Raw genomic sequence first — 20358 nt, forward strand, 5'->3', positions numbered from 1 at the left:
AAAAAGTAAAAACAAAGTTGCAATTTACAGCCTTTGCCGATTGGTGACTACTGGTTAGAATGTTCTCTATTTTGCAAGGGTTTATTTGTTGGTTAGTTGCTTGGTACTAGATGTCAGACCAGGAGCCTCACAAATATTAAGCACATAGTCTAGCAAGGTGCTGCATACCTAGCTCCAAGAGTTTAGACTCTAGGAAAGGCCGTGAAGAGAGCCAGGCATGGCTGTGCATGTTTGTAAGTGCTGCACTTGGGAGGTGGAGGCAGGGGGTCAGGGATGTGAGAACAGTTTGAATTCTATAGCTAGACTCTCTCTGTTTGCCAGAGTCTTAGGTGCCAACACTGTAACATATTCTGCAGGTGATACATAGGTGTGGTCCTCACAGACCCAGAGATACTTCATGATTCCCTGAAAGGCTGTGGCCTGGAGGTAAAGATGGGGGATTAAGAACTAGGAAACTTAATTGTCAGGCACAGATGGGCTCTGAATGCCAGCTGACGTGACTTCCGGTTCATTAGCAATGAGCTAATTGATGATTGTTTCTGGCTCCAAGATGCGGAATTAGGACTACTCGTTTAAAACCTATCACCTGCGGGTTGGCGGTGGCGCATGCCTTTAGTCCCAGTGCTTGGAGTCAGAGGCAGGCAGATCTCTGTGAGTTTGAGGCCAGCCTAGTCTACAGTGCAAGATCCAGGACGGGCACCAAAACTACACAAAGAAACCCTGTTTCAAAAAACAAAACAGAGAGAGAGAGAGAGAGAGAGAGAGAGAGAGAGAGAGAGAGAGAGAGAGAAAGTCTAATGTTCCAGCTCCCTCCTATTCTTTTCAAGAAAAGTTCCAGCCACAAGTTCCCTTACCCTAGACCAGACTGTCTGGGGATGGGAAGCCGTAGAGCTCTGTGTAGATCACAGATTGAGGGCACATGTTCATGTTTTGACTGTTTATGTCTCTGTTCCCCTGTGTACTTGCCCTCTTCCTGTCCTGGTGTCTTTGGATGTTTTTACTGGCTACCTTCACATCAGGAGTCCTGGATGGCACCAAGCATATTGAGGAGACAAGACAATCCATGAAGTGACTTTTCTGTTCCGAAATGTTTGCAGGTACCATTATGTGTTATGGGCAGACGGGAGCTGGCAAGACATACACCATGACGGGGGCCACTGAGAATTACAAGCACCGGGGTATTCTCCCTCGTGCCCTGCAGCAGGTAGAGAATGGGCCCATGTTGGGATGTCACACAGCTGCCCTCTTCTCTCCAGGTTGGCCACTAGAGACAGTAGGCTCAGCTTTCAAGTGAACTACAGTTAGCGCTGGTTCTGGAGGCTGGGACTGGGCTTGGGGTGGAGGGGTAGAGTCAGAGTCCCAGCAAACCAGGCCTTTGACTTTCAGATAGACCCTCCCTGACAATAAGCCTGTTTCCTTATTTGTGAAGGAGAGAACAGGCATGCTAATCAGGATCCTGCTGCTCCCATGGTCTGTGAACCTTAATTAAGGATTTGGAGGTCCTAATCATGCTTGTCGCTGGTTTTAATGAAGGGAATGCAGCTCTTACAGCACTTCCTTATAGTCTTGCTGTGGCTTCTTCATTCAGTGTTTCCTGAAAGAAGAAGGGCAAGAAGCAGGGCATGACTGAGCCTTTAGGACTGTGGCATCCGTGGCTCTGGGAAGAAAGCAGAAGCCTGTCCAGAAGGGCCTTCCCTTGGGGCTGGTGAGGACCATCTGATTAAAGGATAGAATGAAAAAGGCCTTCTTCTGCTCTGGCCAGCGTGGTGGCGCACACCTTTGATCCCAGCACTTGGGAGGCAGAGGCAGGCTGAACTCTGTGAGTTCAAGGCCAGCCTGGTCTACAAATCGAGTTCCAAGACAGCTAGGGCTGTCAAACAAAAGCTTTTCTTGTAGACCCCCATGCTCATTTTTCAGAAGTAATATGCTTACTGTCCCACTGTCAAAATTTCAATATCTAAAGGCTGAGATGTAGCTCACTTGGTCAACAGCTTGCCTTAACATGCACAGAGCCTTGGATTTGATCCCCAACCACTGAAGGGGGAAAAAGGGCATAGTGGCATGTGTTTGTAATCAGGAAGTGGAGGCAATAGGATCAGAAGTTCAAGGTCATCTTTGGTTACATTGAGAATTCCTGAGCAACTTGGGTTACATGAGACCCTATCTCAAACAAAACACTGAAGTATCTCTAGCTGGGCATGATGGCCCACACTTGTAATCCCAGTACTTGGAAGAAGAAAGCCGGTGGGTTGCATAATTAACTGGGCTACATTGTGAATTCTAGATAGCCCGGGTCACAGTTGGGAAACCTGCCTCAAAACACCAAACCAAAACAATAAAACACAAAAGTCGATAATCTTACCTAACAGTAGCAGTTGTTGACCACGCCCATCATCACATCAGCCAGACTATAAACCATTTAGGCTGATGTTAAAGCCTTGGCTGTTGGAGCTCTACTCTTAGTGACTGTGGTCAAATTTCCATCTAGGTTTTTAGGATGATTGAGGAGCGCCCCACACATGCCATCACAGTACGCGTTTCCTACCTGGAAATCTATAATGAGAACCTATTTGATCTCCTGTCCACTCTGCCCTATGTCGGACCCTCAGTCACACCAATGACCATCGTGGAAAATCCTCAAGGGGTCTTCATTAAGGGCTTGTCGGTCCATCTCACAAGTCAAGAGGAGGATGCATTCAGCCTCCTCTTTGAGGTGAGATGATCAGAGTCCTTTCCCTCCCTCCCTCCCTCCCTCCCTCTTTTCCCTTCCCCTACTTCTTTATCTTCCTCTTACCTACTTCTTTCGTATTTTTTATTTACTTTGAAAAACAGAATGAAAATTCATATGTGCTGATTTAGAAAACTAAGTGTTGAATAAGAAGAACCAGAATTCATAAAATGTTTTTCACTTAAGGCAAAAATAAAAAACCAAACCATATATTTTAGATGGAGTCCTTCTAGTTTCTTTTTTTGTGGTGTTGGAGGTTGAGCTGAGGGTCTTACACATGCTAGGCAGGTCCTCTGTTACTCAACTATGTTTCTATCCCCTTTTTACTTTTTTTTTTTTTAAAGATTTATTTATTTATTATGTATACAGCATGTTTCCTGTTTGCCTGCAGGCCAGAAGAGGGCACCAGATCTCATTACAGATGGTTGTGAGCCACCATGTGGTTGCTGGGAATTGAACTCAGGACCTCTGGAAGAGCAGCCAGTGCTCTTAACCTCTGAGCTATCTCTGCAGCTCCCCTCACCCCTTTTTACTTTTTAAAAACATTTAAAATTTTAATGATATGTATGTTTTCGGGGAGGGGTGGGGAGGGTTTGTGCACGTGTGTGCAGTACCCCCAGAGGCCAGGAGATTACATTGGGTTCTCTGAAGCTGACTTATAGATGGTTATGAACTTCCCCATGTGGATGCTGGGAACTGAATTTGCCACACACAGCCCCCCCCCCCCAAGAATAGTGCACACTCTTAACTGCTGAGCCATCTCTCCAGCCTATCCTATGTACTTTTCTTCCTTCCTTCCTTCCTTTCTTCCTTCCTTCCTTCCTTCCTTCCTTCCTTCCTTCCTTTCTTTCTTTCTCTCTTTCTCTCTTTCTCTCTCTCTCTCTCTCTCTGTCTCTCTCTTTCTTTCTGGTTTTTCAAGACAGGGTTTCTCTGTGTAGCTTTGCACCTTTCCTGGAACTCACTCTGTAGACCAGACTGGCCTCTAACTCACAAAGATCCGCCTGCCTCTGGCTCCCAAGTGCTGGGATTAAAGGCGTGCGCCACCACCGCCTGGCTCCCCCCCCCCCCCCAGACAGGGTACTTCTTTATTTAAAGACAGATTCTCAATAAATTATCCAGGCTGAGCCAATTATAATGGTACATTCCTGTAATCCCAGCACTTGGGAGGCTAAGGCAAGAAGATGGCTGAATTTAAGGCAAGCCTGGGCTACATAGTGAGACTTTATCTCAAAAAAAAACAAACAAACAAACAAACAAACAAACAAAACCAAAGATACCCAGGCTGGCTATGAAGTCACTCTGTAGCCTGGGTGAGCTTTGAACTTGTGACCCTCCTGCTTTCACCTCTTGAGTAACTGGAGTTACATATCTGCACCATCCTGCCTGGCCTTACATATCTCCTCCTCCTCTTCCTCCTCCTCCTTCTTTTTGAGACAGGGTTTCTCTGTAGCTTTGGAGCCTGTCCTGGACTAGCTCTGTAGACCAGGCTGGCCTCGAACTCACAGAGATCCACCTGCCTCTGCCTCCCAAGTGCTGGGATCAAAGGCGTTCGACACTTTTTTTTTTTTTTTGGTTTTTTGAGACAGGGTTTCTCTGTCTTGGCTATCTGGAACTTGCTTTGTAGACCAGGCTAGCCTCAAACTCACTAAGATCTGCCTGCCTCTGCCTCCCAAGTGCTGGGATTAGAGATGTGCACCACCACCGCCCAGCTACTTTCTGGCTCTTTATGTGGGTATTCTGGACTTTCCATGGCATGGACTTCTTCAATATTTGGCCTTGTGTGGCTGACTGCTAGAATGTTTCCAAGGTTTATTTATGTTGTAGAACACATCATCATTCTGTTTGCCGTCCTTCCCTATCCGTTTCCTTTTACTACTCAATAATTTTCCACTGTAGAGATGTTTATCTATTCACTGCCTAACAGATTTTGTGGAAGACAATCTTTAGTAACTATGAATGCTACTATGAACATTTACATATGAGTCTTTGTGTGTATATATGCATTATGCATTCATTTCTCTTGGTAGGAATAGAATTGTTAGGGCTTTTCATAAAACTTTTAAGTTTGTGGGTTGTTTTTTTTTTTTTTTGTACTATCAGTGTGGTTTGATATTATTTATTTAGTGTGTGTGTGTGTGTGTGTGTGTGTGTGTGTGTGTGTGTGTGTGTTTAGAGGTCAGAGGACAATTTACAGGAATCAGTTAATCAGTTCTCCTTCTACCATTTGGGTCCTAGGGATTGAATTCAGGTCATCAGGTTGGCGATAGACACCTTTACCCACTGAGCCATCTCACAGCTCTAATTTTTAAAATTACAAAGAATTGTTTTTTATTAGGGTTTCTACAGTTGCCTAGGCTGACCTTGAACTCACATCTTCCTACCTCAACCTGCCAAGAGATGGGGTTACAAGTATATGCAACCATATCTGCAATTCAAAAGTGACATAATGTTAACTCAAAAAAAGGACATATGGAGCTGGGCGTTGGTGGCACATGCCTTTAATCCCAGCACTCGGGAGGCAGAGACAGGAGATTTCTGTGAGGTCGAGTCCAGCCTGGACTACCAAGTGAGTTCCAGGAAAGGCACAAAGCTACACAGAGAAACCCTGTCTCAAAAACAAAACAAACAAACAAAGGACATGCAGAAGGCTAGGAGTGTAACCCTTTGGTAGAATTCTTGCCTAACATGCACAAGGTTGTGTTTGGTCCTCAGCACTTCCAAGAAGGGAACACCTTTAATCCCAGCACGAAAGAAGCAGTGGCAGGTGGATCTCTATGAGTGAAGCCAGCCTGGTTTACAAAATGAGTTCCAGGACAGCCACCGCTGTTGAACCTTGTCAAACAAAACAAAACAACCCTTGCCCCCCAAAAAGCCATTAAGAAGCTCAGTGGCTGCCTGGGAAGGGAGTGGAAAGGGACTGTATATGGGCCCCAAGCAGCTTTTGGGGTGATGTAGCAGTTCTAAAATAGGATTGTGCTAATGTTTGTGCAGTTCTGTACATTTACTAAAAATTACTGCATTACAAAAGATAGCAGAATATTGCCTTTTATGGTATATATATTACAACAGTCAAGTGTGATGGTGTATTCCTATAATTCCAACATTTAGGAGGCTAAGATAGGTGAATTTAAGAGCTTATGGCCAACAATACCAGCACTGAGGAGGCAGAGCCAAGTGGATCTCTGTGAGTTCAAGGCCAGCCTGGTCTATAGAGTGAGATCCAGGAAAGGTGCACAGCTACGCAGAGAAACCCTGTCTCAAAAAACCAAAAACAAAACAAAAAAGTTAAAACTTTTTTTTTTAAAGGTCACATGGGCCAGGCTGTCGTGGTACACACCTTTTGTCCTAGCACTCAGGAGGCAGAGGCAGGCAGATCTCTGAGTTTGAGGCCAGCCTGAGCTACAGAGTGAGTTCCAGGACAGGAAAAAACAAAACCCAAAAAACAAAACCTATTTTGACAATGATTTTCTTTTACCTCATAAATACCTTTATAAAGTTCTGAGCATTTGAACAGTATAACCAAAATACATAAGAAAGTGGAAGTGAGGCATTGAAACATTATAATAATCTTTTGTTTTGTTTTGTTTTGTCTTTAATTTTTAGAAGAATTTATTTATTTGTTATGTATGCAGTGTTCTGCCTGCATATATCCCTGCAGGCCAGAAGAGAGCACCAGATCTCACTACAGATGGTTGATGAGCCACCATGTGGTTGCTGGAATTGAACTCAGGACCTCTAGGAAGAACAGCCAGTGCTCTTAACCGCTGAGCCATCTCTCCAGCCATAATGATAGTCTTTTTTTTTTTTTTTTGAGACAGGCTTTCTCTGTGTAGCTTTGGTGCCTGTCCTGGAACTTGCTTTGTAGACCAGGCTGGCCTTGAACTCACAGAGTTCCATGTGGCTCTGCCTCCCAGGTGCTGGGATTAAAGGTGAGGCACTTTCTTAACAACATTTCCTCAAATATTGATGCCTTTCTGAATCATGTCTTTACTGAGCTCTGGTGGTACAAGGACAAATAAAAAGCCTAAAGAAGCTCACTGTGGGGCTGGAGAGGTCACTCAGGGGTTAAGAGCACTGGCTGCTCTCCCAGAGGACCCAGGTTCAATCCCCAGCACCTCAGTGGAGGCTAAACTGTGCAATTCCACTTCCAGGGGGTATGACAGCCCCTATTGGCCCCTGAAGGCACAAGGCATACAGGTGATGTATAAATAAAACACTCATACACATAAAATAAGATGATTTTTAAAATAACAACAATAATAAAAGAAGTTCACTATGAGGTTGAAGAGTGAGTGGGAAAGACCCATCCATGATAGCCATAGCACAATGTGAGCCCTGTTCTAGGGGAAATAGGTACCCTAGTGGATATAGGTCAGGACAGGCCATTCAGCTGAGCCATCTTGCTGACCCATGCATGCTTTTTCTGTTGGTGCTTTTGTATGTCTTATACCATAGTATGATTTTAGATTCTGCATTTCTCAGTTATTAAAACCTGTCAGTGATGAATAAAAACACGGCGTTGTCAAACTGGATACAATCAATGACTCACAGCTGTAACACCAGCACTTGGGGGGCAGAGGCAGAAGGGTATAATGAGTTTGAAGTCAGTCTGGTCTACAGAGTGAGTTCCAGGCTATCCAGAGCTACATAGATACATACCCTATTTCCAAAATAAGCAAAGAAACAAACAAGCACATGATTTGTCATTATTTTCTTGGCTGCCTTACATTTCTATATACTATAGATCTCTGGTAGTTGGATAGGCAGTTGATTCCAATTCAGTGTTTTTATTTTTTTGTAAAATGTTTATTTTTATGTTACACTTTTATATCTATGAGTATTTTCCTGTGTGTATGTGTGTACCATTTGCATGCAAGACCCACTGAAATCAGAAGAGGGCACTGGAGTTAGCGGCGGTTCGCCATGTGGGTGCTGGGGATTGAACCTGGGTCCTCTGGAAGAGCAGCAAGTGCTCTTAACTGCTGAGGCATCTCTCCAGCCCCTGTCTTGTCTCACTCTTCAGAAAATGCCAGTTTGTACACTTCACTCCAGATACCATCAGGTCGTTAAAGTATAGGACCAAACTCCAGTTTGTTTCCCTTTTATTAGTTTTCAAAAGACATTTTCCAAGCTGGGCGGTGGTGTCGGAACGCCTTTAATCCCAGCACTGGGAGGCAGAGGCAGGAGGATCTCTGTGAGTTCAAGGCCAGCCTGGGCTACCAAGTGAGTTCCAGGACAGGCGCAACGCTACACAGAGAACCCTGTCTCAAAAAACAAACAAACAAAGACATTTTCCCAGAAAGCCCAGCTGATCATAATGATATGAATGTTGGAAAATTCCCTTGTTTTCAGTTTTCAAAATGTTGCACATATTTCCTCTTCAGGGAGAGACCAACAGGATCATAGCCTCCCACACAATGAACAAAAATTCATCCAGGTCGCACTGCATTTTCACCATCTACATGGAGGTAGGTGCAAGTTCTCTGTTTGGCCTGAGAAGGACCGGTGACTCCCATGGGTGCCGCCCAATCAGAAACTCTTCCCGGTGCGTTCTAAATTGTTTGGATGTTTTTGTAGGCCCACTCTCGGACCTTATCAGATGAAAAGTACATCACTTCTAAAATCAACTTGGTGGATCTGGCTGGCTCAGAGAGGCTTGGGAAGACAGGGGTAAGTGAGGGTGTGGGGTACCCTGTCAACAAACCATGGGCCCTGTGGCATAGAGCCTGTGTGTGCATATCCCACACTGAGCGTCTGAGAACAACCAGGTGAAGCAGAGTGCGGTAAGGGTGTCACTGGAGGTGGGGCGGCAGCTGCAGGGTGTAGTTTGTACTCCATGGGAACGCAGTGTCTGTGCTGGCTAAGGGACCTCGACAGTGTCACACAAAGTGAAAAAAACTGTAAGCCTTTACTTCTGCCAAAGCGTACATTGCTCATTCAGGTAACAAGTACACCCAGCCAAAAATAAGATAGGTCTTTATCCTAACACAAGAGTGCTGTGTCATTTCTTCATTGGCTGGGATCTGACCTCACAGACTTTGGTGACTGGTGAAAACTGGTACAAAGGAATTGGGGGAACATGTCAGCCTCTCTGAGTCATCAAGTTTTGAAAATCCAGCAAGGTCTTTGTATAAACAGTTTTACAAGATAGGGAGAATGCAGTAGCATCACAGAAGGTTCATTCCTGTGAACATTATTTTGATGGGAAATTTTGGGTTCCTTGTAATTATCTCTCACCTATAGTCAATAATTGCTCAGTAAATGCTCCACACTGGTATAGTGTCTTTCTGTATGGATATGAGTATTCACATGCATATTTAATTTCAAACATATTTTAACAAAAATTTTCACAAGAGTATTTAGAGGAGCATTTGCATTTGTGTGTATTACTATATTTGTGTGAATATTATACTTGCTCAGGTATTGCATGTGCATTTGCATCAGGGTGAGTCTTGGAATGAGTATCATATGATTATTCATGGACATATTCTTTTTGTTTGTTTGTTTTCTTGTTTTTTTCAAGACAGGTTTCTCTGTGTAGCCCTGGCTGTCCTGAAACTCACTCCGTAAACAAAGGTGGCCTTTTGAACTCAGAGGTCCACCTGCCTCTGCATCCTGAGTGATGGGATTAAAGGTGTGTGCCACCACTGCCCAGCTTTCATGTATGTATTCTTGTTCACATCAGCCATCATACGAAGGTTCCTGTGAGGTTTTTATTGTTGTTTGGTTGGTTGGTTGGTTTTTCAAGACAGGGTCCCTGGCTGTCCTAGAACTAGCTCTGTAGACCAGACTGGCCTTGAATTCACAAAGATCCTCCTGTCTCTGCCTCTTGAGTGTTGGGATTCAAGGCATGTACCACTACTGCATGGTTCCCTGTTTTACTATTACCATTATCTGTAGCCCAAGATGGAAAACACTCCCAACTAGGAGGAAAAGGTGCTGGTTCTGGGAAGCAGGTTCCAGCCTGGCTGTAGACTTTTGCATCACTATAAACTGGGAAGGGTAGACAGTCTCAGTAGGGCAGCCTCCCTCCTCCATCATGAATGACCGGACATTTTGTTTGCAGTCGGAAGGTAGAGTCCTAAAGGAAGCCACCTACATCAACAAGTCACTGTCGTTCCTGGAGCAGGCCATCATTGCCCTTGGGGACCAGAAGCGGGACCACATCCCTTTCCGGCAGTGCAAGCTCACCCATGCCCTGAAAGACTCCTTAGGTGAGGGTGTGGTTGGTCCTCAGAAATGAGGGTCTGTGTCCTGGGAAGGACTAGGCCAGGCTCATCTGCTGTTAGGGATCAGAGAATCACTTTGTCCCAGGGGGAATGAAGTTACTTACAGCTCTTCAAGGATGATGCCAGTTAGACATACAGGCAAGCCTTCTTCTTGCACCCTTGCTGTTCATGCCTTAGACTCTCTACTCAAGTTTTTGCCTCTGCTGGGAACATTTTCTCCTTCCCCCTTGTCCCTAAAATGTCTCACAGAGACCCGTGTGGCCTTGGAGACTCAGAAAAAGGAGTGGGAGCCCCCTTGTCATCCCCACCTGTTTAGGGCTTTGTGTTGGGCCTAGTGACACAGAACTGGCTTCTGGGCGTCATTCCTGTGATGCCATGAGCAAAGCTGTAACTCGCACCGTCCCTCCTGGGCTCTCTCCAGTCTCCAGAGTTGCTGTTCTCCCCTGGTTCCTTTTCTGCACATCTTGTGGTCTCTCTCCATCCCACCTCTCTGTCTCTTGCCTCCTAGCCTCAGGCATACTAGAGTTGTCTCTTCTGCCTCTAAGTCAGCATGGACTGTTAAGGACCATCATCTGGAAGGCTTAGGTGACCAACTGTTTTCCATAGTTATATAGACTGGCAAGGCCAAGATCAAGGTGCCAGTAGATTCCATTCCTGGCTTGCAGGTGGCCACTTCTTGTAGAAAGAATATGGTTTTTCTTACCTTACAAAGATAATAACCCATCATAGGGGCTGTTCATGCATGACCTCATCTAAATGTAATGACCTCTTGAAGAACCCCCTCCAAATACATCAGAGTGGGTGTTTGGAGTTGGAAGTTCAGAGGTTATGAATGTTTGTGGGAATACAAACATTGAGTCCATAACAACCCTGTCAGCCCTGAAGGATTCTCTTGTCAGAAAACTTACATGATTGTAGACTCTCCTGTGTTTTGCTTTCTGCAGGGGGAAACTGCAATATGGTCCTTGTGACAAACATCTACGGAGAAGCAGCCCAGTTAGAAGAAACGGTATGTAGAGACCACCAATAGCTCAGATGGTACACTACCCATGGTATTGTCAGGGGCCCCAGGCATGCATCTGAGCCACAGTTGCCGAGGGTGACAGAGACCAGCGTCTAAATACCAAGCAATAAACTGTATTAGGGAAGAAGCTAAGGTGTGAGGCAGGCTTAACCTTGGGGGCTTATACAAGGAGGGCACAGTGAGAGTTTTGTGGGGAAAAAGAACATGTTTTGGGGGTGCTGCTCTTGTGAGGTGAATAGTTAGTAAGAGATTCATCAGAGCCCAATCCAGAAAGAAAAGTCCTGGCCCTAAGTCACCTAGAGTCCTGGGTGGAAGAAACCTCCACAAGAGGCCAGGGAGAGGAGGGGACTTTTTTCCCTGAAGCTTAGATAGGCACTGAAGTGGGTGGCATCAGAAGATTGGCATCAGGATGCACAAGTGTTCTGGTAGAGGTGATGGCAGGGCTGGAAATGAGACTCATGCCAGGAACACTGTGCTGCTCTACAGGTCTAAGAAGGAAAGAGAAATGTTGCAAGGCCTGGATGGGTGTGGCTACTCTCCTGCACATGGCTGGAGCCATGACAGAGTCTGAAGAGGGCAGAGTATGGATACAGATGTGACTCAGAGAGATAGCCCAGTAGCAGGACACAGATGGCTTGAGGAGGGCATTCATGAACATGCTAGACAGGAATCGGTGTCCGACACAGTAACATGTGAATCCACTCCAGGCTGGGCTCTCTCCTTTAAAGTACCGTGTCATCAGACAGGTTTGGAAAACGGTCCCTAGGCATTTTACCACTGTGAATGTTGAAGGCAAGCTTCAGCTATCTGGAGAATTCACTTAGGTGAACTGGGTCATTCCCAGGGATGCTGTGAGGCAAGGCAAGCCTGTGGGGCCTCCAGTCTGTGTGCATTAGGGATTGTCCCAGCCCAGGGAGAGCGTTCTTGCTGCACACTCAGCGCCCTGGGAAGCCAAGCCAAAGAGCTCTGGCTGACGTGAGGCAGCCCCCCAGGGAAAGCCTTTAGGAACCTCCTGGTCTCACCTCATAACAGCACAGTTGAGCCCCAGAGGAGCTATAACAACTTTGACCTCCTGGCTGCCTTATTAAGATAGATACCTTTGAGAACTCTATCGGTGCAGCTTGGGGAGGTTATTACACATTCCGGGGCTTTTTAGTCATGGATCCATTTGGGGGTCACCCTATGCCTTTCTGTGATAGGAATACATGATGCCAGATACAGGTGTCAAGGCGATTAGGTGGCTCTGTAGTAAGCATTCCTATTGTAGTGTTGCTTTAAGAATGTGCCTTGGGGCCGGGTGGTGGTGGCGCACACTTTTAATCCCTGCACTTGGGAGGCAGAGCCAGGAGGATCTCTGTGAGTTCGAGGCTGGCGATCCAGGACAAGTACCAAGACTACACAGAGAAACCCTGTTTTGAAAAACCATACATGGGCTGGAGAGATGGCTCAGAGGTTAAGAGCACTGACTACTTGTCCAGAGGTCCTGGGTTCAATTCCCAGCAACCACATGGTGGCTCACAACCATCTGTAACAAGATCTGGTGCCCTCTTTTGGCCTGCAGTCATACATGCTGTATACATAATAAATAAATAAATCTTTAAAAACATTTTTAAAAAAAGGAAAAAGAAAAACCATACACACAAAGAGAAAAGAGAATATGCTTTGGGGGTGGGTGGTGGTGGCGCATGCCTTTAATCCCAGCACTCAGGAGGCAAAAGCAGGATCTCTGTGAGTTTGAGGCCAGCTTGGTCTACAGAGTTCCAGCCTGGTCAAGGCTACATTGCTCTTTTCTCTTGAGTTCAGTACTGCAAGCCATGATTGTATATTCTATAATAAGTGTCTTAATTTCTGAATATGTTTCCTCTTAATCCTTGTGCTTAAAAATCTATTTTAAAATACCTTTAGTAAACTCCAACTCTACTTCCTAACTAAGGAAAAAAAGAGAAGAAAGATACCTTCCAGCACAGTTTATAGCCCCTCCCTCCCTCAGCTTCATCCCTGAAGTAGTCAGAGCACAGGAAACAGCTCTCCTGGCACCTGAGACCTCCAAGGTCTTGTTCCCTCAGTGCTCAGCAGCTCTGACCCTGGCCTGAACCACAGACAGGGAAAAAGGGTCTTGGGGGTTTAGAACAAAGGTATATGAGGGATGTGGATGCTAATGAGTCTCTTCCCTAAATGTTTTTTTTTTTTCTTTTCTTTTCTTTATTTTATTTTTCAAGACAGCATTTCTCTGTGTAACAGTCCTAGCTGTCCTGGAACTCACTATGTAGACCAGGCTGGTTGAACTCACAGAGATCTGCCTGCTTCTGCCTCCCAAGCTCTTCTCTAATTATTTTTTAAAAAAATACTCGGAAAAAAATACTTGAAACGTGTTCCTGCCATTCATTGTATTACTTTATGTAATAATAGTAGTGTGTGTGTGTGTGTGTGTGTGTGTGTGTGTGTGTGTGTATGTGTGTGTGTGTGTGCTGGGGTGGGGGTACCAATGCCCTGAAGCAAAAGCAACAGTCATGCTTGGAGCAGGAGTCTGGTTTGGATCCCCACAAAACAACAAAGCCTGAAACAACAATTCAGCTTCCTTCTGAGATCTCTCTGTACTGAGCACATCAGAAACTGCACCAGTGAGTCTCCCAGGAACTCACAAGACAGATCCTCCATCCCTGTACAAGGATGTGGTGAGAAGGTCACTCAGATGACCACGGCAGAGCTCTTAACCACCAAACCGCACCACTGAGGAAGAACCTCACCAGTCCTTCCTTAGGGCCACTGCAAGGTGACCCATCCCCTTCCAAGCCTGTTCCTCATTGACAGTCAACCCAGCGCAATGTTGGGTTGACTCCATTCTCAGGGCCTGCCTTGTGCTCCGCCCCCCATCCTACATCTGTGCATTGAGACTGTTTCCAGGGTGCCTACTCACATAGCTGCTCTGTTCTGCCCAGACCGCAGGGACCCCCAAAAGACTACCATGGGGAACGAATTCCATATGTAAAAGCAAAGAGCCTTAATTTTAAGCTCAGAGCTTGGTCTCTCTGTGTTGGATGCAAGGGTGAGAGCAGAGAGCCCTGAGCCCAGGCAGGGTGGGGTTTTTATCTAGCAGAGGTTGGGGTGAGGGGATTTCTAGGGTTCAGGACCCTGATTGGCTGACATTTGTCTAGGAGTACCGGTAAAGGGGAAATAGATGTGTGCTAGGCTCAGGGACATCTGGTCATCTTATCTAACCTCATCCCTGGTCCGTCCCTGGATAGTGTCAGCTTATGGCTTTTCCTGGATGGCATGTTGCCTACCAGTAAGCCTGTCATGGCAGCTGTGTGATCAGGCTGTTTTGCCGCCGCCGCGCCCCGCCCCCCTCATGGTCTCTAGCCATAAGTGCTCCAGAAGGGTCCCCAGAAGTCATTAAGACATCAATTCTGCTCTGGAACAGCTTCTGCTTCTCTTCTTTCTAGTCCCTTCCTCCTCTTCTTTTTCTTGGGAGGCATTTCTTGAGAAGGTCTCATATACTCATGTATACCAGATGTTTTTGAGCTTTGTATGTAGCCAGATCCCAACTGGCCGGGCCAGGGTATCGCATGTGTGCAGGGAAACATGAGGGGCAGATGCAGCAGCGGGCGGCAGCGTGTGGAACAGTCACACCCAGGTGCTGCATCCACATGGAGAGAGTGTATTATAATAGAGAGATGAAGAGAAAGACGGACAGGAAGAAAGAAGGGAGGGAAAGCGGAGGTGTGTACACCTTGTGGGAATGGAGAGAGCAGAAGAGAGAGAGGAAGGGAGGAGTTTTTCCTTAAAATGAGGCTTTTACATCAGGATGCAGAGCGCTCCAAGGGGCGGGTCAGAATACTAACAGCCGTAAACAACCATGATCCTCCTGCCTCCACCTCCTAAGTGTTGGGATTACAGGCATGTATCACCATGACTGACCTGTTTTTCTTTTGGGCACTGCTAGGGATTGATCCCAGGGCTTCACACATGCTAGACGAGTAACCTTATCACCAGACTGTATCTCTAGCATGTATCATAATAACTTATCGTTATTTTTATTGTTGTGGGGTGCACGTGGCCAAAGGACAACTTTCGGGAGCTAGTTCTCTTTTCCACTGTGAGTTTCAGAGCTTGAACTCAGGTCGTCAGGATTGTGTGGTGTCCTAGTTTTCTTTCTATCAAAAGAGATAAAAGACTGGGCATGTTACATGTCTTCCCCTATTGCTATCAGCCTTAGTTTTTTAGGTAGATTCTTTCAGTTAACCTAAACCTCACTGTTTTGGCTGGCTGACCAGCCTGGGGAAACTCCTTGATTCACCTGTCTCTGAACCCAAACACTGGGGTTACAGGCACATATAGCCAATGCCTGGCTTTTATATGGGTGCATGGGATTTGAACTCAGGTCCCTTGCATTCATCACAAGTGCTCTTACCCTCTGAGCCATCTCTCTAGCCCCCACCTTGTCTTTTGGAACAGGATCTCTCACTAACCTGGAGGTAGTCCATTAAGGCTAAGATGGCTGACTAACCCCAAGGATCTACTTGTCTGTACCTCACCAGCTTTGAGATCAAGTTCAATGCACCACACAGGCTTCTTTACATGAATTCTACGATCAAACTCAAGTTCTTGGGTCCTCATGTTTGTGTAGTCAAGTACTTTACCAACTGAGCTCTTCTTCCTAGACCCATACAGGGCTTTAAAAAAATTGTATTTGCCAGGCATGGTGGTACACGCCTTTAATCCTAGCACTCTGGAGATAGAGGCAGGTGCAATTCTATATGAGGTCAGCCTGGTCTACATAGAGAGTTCCAGGACAGCTAAGGATACATATAAAGACCTTGTCTCAAGAAAACATACAGAAGAAGTAAGTATGAATATTGTTTGCATGCTATTTCTTTTAGACTTTACTAATATAGACCAAGAGAAGTGGATAAAGAAGGGCAGGGACATCCTCCTGAAGGAGGGACACCATGTCTGTCCCTTTCATGTGAAGGAGAACCAGAAAGGCTTTATGATGGAAGACAAACAGCAGGAGGAGAGGAAAGAGGACCTTAGGCAGGGGTGGTGCAGATGTAATTCTAAAGGGTCTTATTAAATAAGAAACACAGAGCCAAATCAAGAGTTAAAAGCAAGCCCAGAGATGGAGTAGTAGCCAAGAGCTAAGATCCTTGCTGCCATCCTTCCCCTGAGAGATAGACTTTCTTCTTGTGTCCTGTCTTTTTTTTTTTTTTTTTTTTTTTTTTTGGTTTTCCGAGACAGGGTTTCTCTGTAGCTTTGGAGCCTGTCCTGGACTAGCTCTGTAGACCAGGCTGGCCTGGAACAGAGATCCACCTGCCTCTGCTTCCCGAGTGCTGGGATTACAGGCATGCATGCACCTCCGCCACCACCGCCTGGCTTGTGTCCTGTCTTTTTATTGCCTTTCTGTTCTGTCTTCTCATTGGTTCTAAACCCAACCACTTGACTTCCTCGTCACTGCCTGTCTATAAAGACCTCCAGGTCTCTATGGTTCGTACTGAGATTAAAGGGTTGGGTCACCACTTGGCTGTGTCCTTGAACACACAGAGATTTTTGCCTGCCATGTGATCAGATTAAGGGCATGTGCCACCACCACCAGACTTCTGCTAAATGGCTTGCTATTAGCTCTGATCTCCAAGCAACTTTATTAACATACAAATAAAATCACATTTCAGCACAAATAAAATATCACCATAGGGTGGCTTGAGCATAGGCATCTGGGTGGAAGATAGGTAGGTGTGGAATTAGAACAGTGTGGGGCTAAGGATGCTCATCAGTATAGAAAGCTTGACTGCTAAGCTCAAGGCCCTAGATATGATCACCAGCACTGCAGAAAGAAGAAAAGAAAAAGAAATAGACTAGTGTGCAGTGGTGTGGTGGTGCACGCCTTTAATCCCAGCATTCGGAAGGCAGAGGCAAGGCAGGTGGATCTCTGTGAGTTTGAGACCAGCCTGGACTACATATCAAGACCCTGTCTCAAGAGAGAAATGGGGGGGGGGAGAAAGGAAGGAAGGAAGGAAGGAAGGCAGGCAGGAAGGAAGAGAAGGAAAGAAAGGGACTAGTGTCTGTATGGTGTACAAGATGAGGTCCTGGCTACAGCATATGCCTCTGTCAACTTCCTATTTCTATTGCTCCACTCTCTACCTTACTGAAGGCCTCACTGCCAAGGTCTTGCTTGTTTATTAAGGTTTATTTTGTGGGGGTTGGGGATTTAGCTCAGTGGTAGAGCGAAAGGCCCTGGGTTTGATCCTAAGCTCAAAAAAAAAAAAAGATTTATTTTGTGTTTATTAATGTGTGTCTATGAATATGTGTATGTGCTTGTGAGTGCAGGTACCCATAGAAGACAGAAGAGGGCATCAGATCCCCCATAATGTTAGAATATTAGAGTAACAGGCAATTGTGAGCTGTCTTACATGGGTGCTAGGAACTGAACTTGAGTCCTCTGGGAGAGCAGCAAGCTCTCTTAACTGCTGAGCCTCTTCTCCAGCCCTATTTATATATATTTGGTACTGAGTCTAATGTAACTGAAGCTGGCCTCCAACTTTATATGTAACTGAGAATGATCTTAAACTCTTGATCTTTTTGCCTCCACTTCATAAATACATGTGCCACGATGCCTGGTTTCCCCTTTTAATTTTATATTTTGTTGCTAAGGGTTTAACCCTAGGATCTTCCACATGCTAATCAGGTTATATATCACTCATCTACATCCACAGATCCCCGAAATGCCCTTTTGATCAGTGTCCCCTTAAAGAAGTGAATTAATATCAGTTAAGGCCACCTGAAGAGTCTGAAGAGGACATACCCTATAAGAAGGCTGATCTTTGGGGTCTCATGTGAATGGCGAGTCACCTAACAGCTATCTGGTCTGTTTTTCAGCTGTCTTCACTGAAGTTTGCCAGCAGGATGAAGTTGGTCACTACTGAGCCTGCCATCAATGAAAAGTATGATGCTGAGGTACTAGGGGGATGGCGGGCAGCTTCCCAACTCTGAGAATGATGTCTCTGTGTTTTCTACCCCTCAAGTATCTGGTGGAGGTCATAAGGGAAGCCAGGCTTGTATGGTTTCCTTCCTACCTCCACTAAAGATTTGCATAGGACCCTGGATCAATCCTTTTCCTTTCAGGGATAAGCCAGTGTCTTTAAGAGTCCCTGAAGACCCTGCTAGACTGCCACAAAAGTGGAAGGGCTAGATGACCTACCACTCAGTTCACATGTGGGGCTCCAGGGACTTGGTACCTCAAGATTGCCCATGAGATTTCTTCAGCACTGAATCAGCATTGTCTCTCAGCATTGCCTGCCTGTCACTATGGAACTCCACCCTCCACATTTATTTATTGTGTGTGTGTGTGTGTGTGTGTGTGTGTGTGTGTGTGTGTGTGTGGGCATGTGTGTGGAGGTCAAAGGACAACCCGCAGGGGTCAGTTTTCAGGAAGATCATGAGTTCAAAGATAGCGTAGGCTCCATGAGACACAGTATCAAAAATCAACCCACAGGTTAGAGAAATGACTCAGTGGTTAAAAGCATTAACTTCTCCTAGGGGACCTGGATTCCATTCCCAACACCCACATGGCACCATCTGTGACCCCAGTTGTAAGGAATCCATTGCCCTCTTCTGTCCTCCCTGGAGACCAGGCACAAACGTGGTATACACACACACACACACACACACACCCACACACACACACACTCAGGCAAAACACTCATATGCATAAAATAAAAATAAATAAATCATTTTTTTAAAAAATCAGCCAAAAAGATGTTTATGAAATGATTGTTAATGGAGATGGGCATGTTTCTGGCAAAAGGATAAACTTTCTAGGTTCTAAACTCTGAAGGATGGCGCTGTCGTGGAACTAGCCATGGTTTAGCAGGAATGTAGAGCTCAGTTCTGGTTCTTAAGCTCAGTGAGGATTACAAGCCCCTGGCCGACTAAACCCCTGTCTATTCTGAGCTCCCGATTCTGTAGGTGATGGGGTCTGAGTCTTTACTCCCTTCCTCCCTTTCCTTCTGGTCTCCTCATCCTCCAGTTTGTGACATGGTCTCATTATACAACTCAATCTGTCCTCCAATTCCTGATCCTCCTGCCTCAGCTCCCTGTGTGCTGGCATTACAGACTTGTGCCACCACCACCCGATGAGGGGTTGTATTTTTGAGCTTGCAACTGCTGCGTTTGCTGCTTCTGGGTCGGGCCATCCTTGTTCCTTCCCTCGTTATTTGTGAAGCCTTGGCAAAACTGTCTCTCACAGATTCTTCTTGTGCGTGTATGTGTGCATTATATATACATACACGTGAGTACAGGAGGTCTTTCAGGACCCTGAATTACAGGGTCTTCTGCTCCAGCTGTTTCCAGACAGCTTCTCCCCAGGTAGTAGGAGAGGCTGCTACACCTGTCAAGAATTAGGAGAAAGTTTCCTTGTTCTCAGGGTAAGCTGGAGGCTGCTTCCCCTGAGAGGGTCCACTACCCGATTTACCTTCTGATTGGACCACATGTGTCCCCTGTGACACACTGAACAGTCATCCAGTGCCACCATCTCAACCAGACTTTCTGTATCCGGGACAAAGTGCATTCTCAAGAGTGAGGAGGACCAGATGGCTGAGAACAGCCACCAAAGACAGTCCACACTAGGAGATCTGCTTGGGGCTTCCTAAAAGGCTGAACTGGATTCTGATACATGCCTTAAGTCTCAGACTGTATCTAAATTGCCACAGAACCACCATGATACCAGGGGCCTGTCAGCAAGCATGCACGGTTGTAGCATGAATCTTAAAAGTCTTATTAATAAAATCAAACCTGAGGCCGGTTATTGGGGTGAATGCTGGAGGATCAGAGAAGCAGAACAAGCCACAGTTTCCTCACCTCGCCAGTTCCTCAGCTGGTCTTGCTTCCTCAGACTGCAAGCTGCTCAGTCCTCATCCATATGAATCTTAGCTGAACTGTGTTGCTCCAAAGCCTGAATGCTTAACCAGCCAAATGCTGAACCAGGCAAATGCTTCTAGTTTCTGGTCTTCACGCCTTATATAATCTTTCTCTTTCTGCCGTCACTCCCTGGGATTAAAGGCCTGTGTCTCCATGCTGGCTGTATCCTTGAACACACAGAGATCCGCCTAGCTCTGCCTCCCAAGTGCTGGGATTAAAGGCGTGCACCACCACCGCCTAACTTCTGCTGTGGCTTGCTCTGACCCATTTTCTAGCCACTATTTCTGGCTCTGTTCTAGTGGTTGTCTGTTCTCTGACCCCAGATAAATTTATTAGGGTGCACAATATTGTGGGGAACACAATACCACCACACACGGTAACAGGTGAGCCTTAGTACTCAGGTAATCTGACTGGATGAGGCTAGACAATAGCAGGCCTGTGGTCTGAGACCTTTGGATCTGTAG

The 20358-nt window shown here is 45.9% G+C and overlaps 1 protein-coding gene across 6 annotated transcripts in view; it reads left to right on the plus strand.

The window, feature by feature from the left end:
- Kif9 (kinesin family member 9) overlaps positions 1-20358 on the plus strand; it is a 58414-nt gene that overhangs the window by 13023 nt on the left and 25033 nt on the right. For 5 of the 6 annotated variants that reach the window (XM_036192193.1, XM_036192192.1, XM_036192196.1 and 2 more), the window contains 7 exons: positions 1098-1204; positions 2489-2713; positions 8113-8196; positions 8306-8398; positions 9795-9942; positions 10902-10966; positions 17855-17932. In XM_036192193.1, the coding sequence (XP_036048086.1) occupies positions 1098-1204; positions 2489-2713; positions 8113-8196; positions 8306-8398; positions 9795-9942; positions 10902-10966; positions 17855-17932 (800 nt within the window). Of the gene's footprint in view, positions 1-1097; positions 1205-2488; positions 2714-8112; positions 8197-8305; positions 8399-9794; positions 9943-10901; positions 10967-17854; positions 17933-20358 lie in introns of those variants that run through there. The other variant, XM_036192198.1, reaches the window with a different exon arrangement.

Source organism: Onychomys torridus, chromosome 7, assembly GCF_903995425.1.
Source record: "Onychomys torridus chromosome 7, mOncTor1.1, whole genome shotgun sequence".
NCBI lineage: Eukaryota > Metazoa > Chordata > Mammalia > Rodentia > Cricetidae > Onychomys > Onychomys torridus.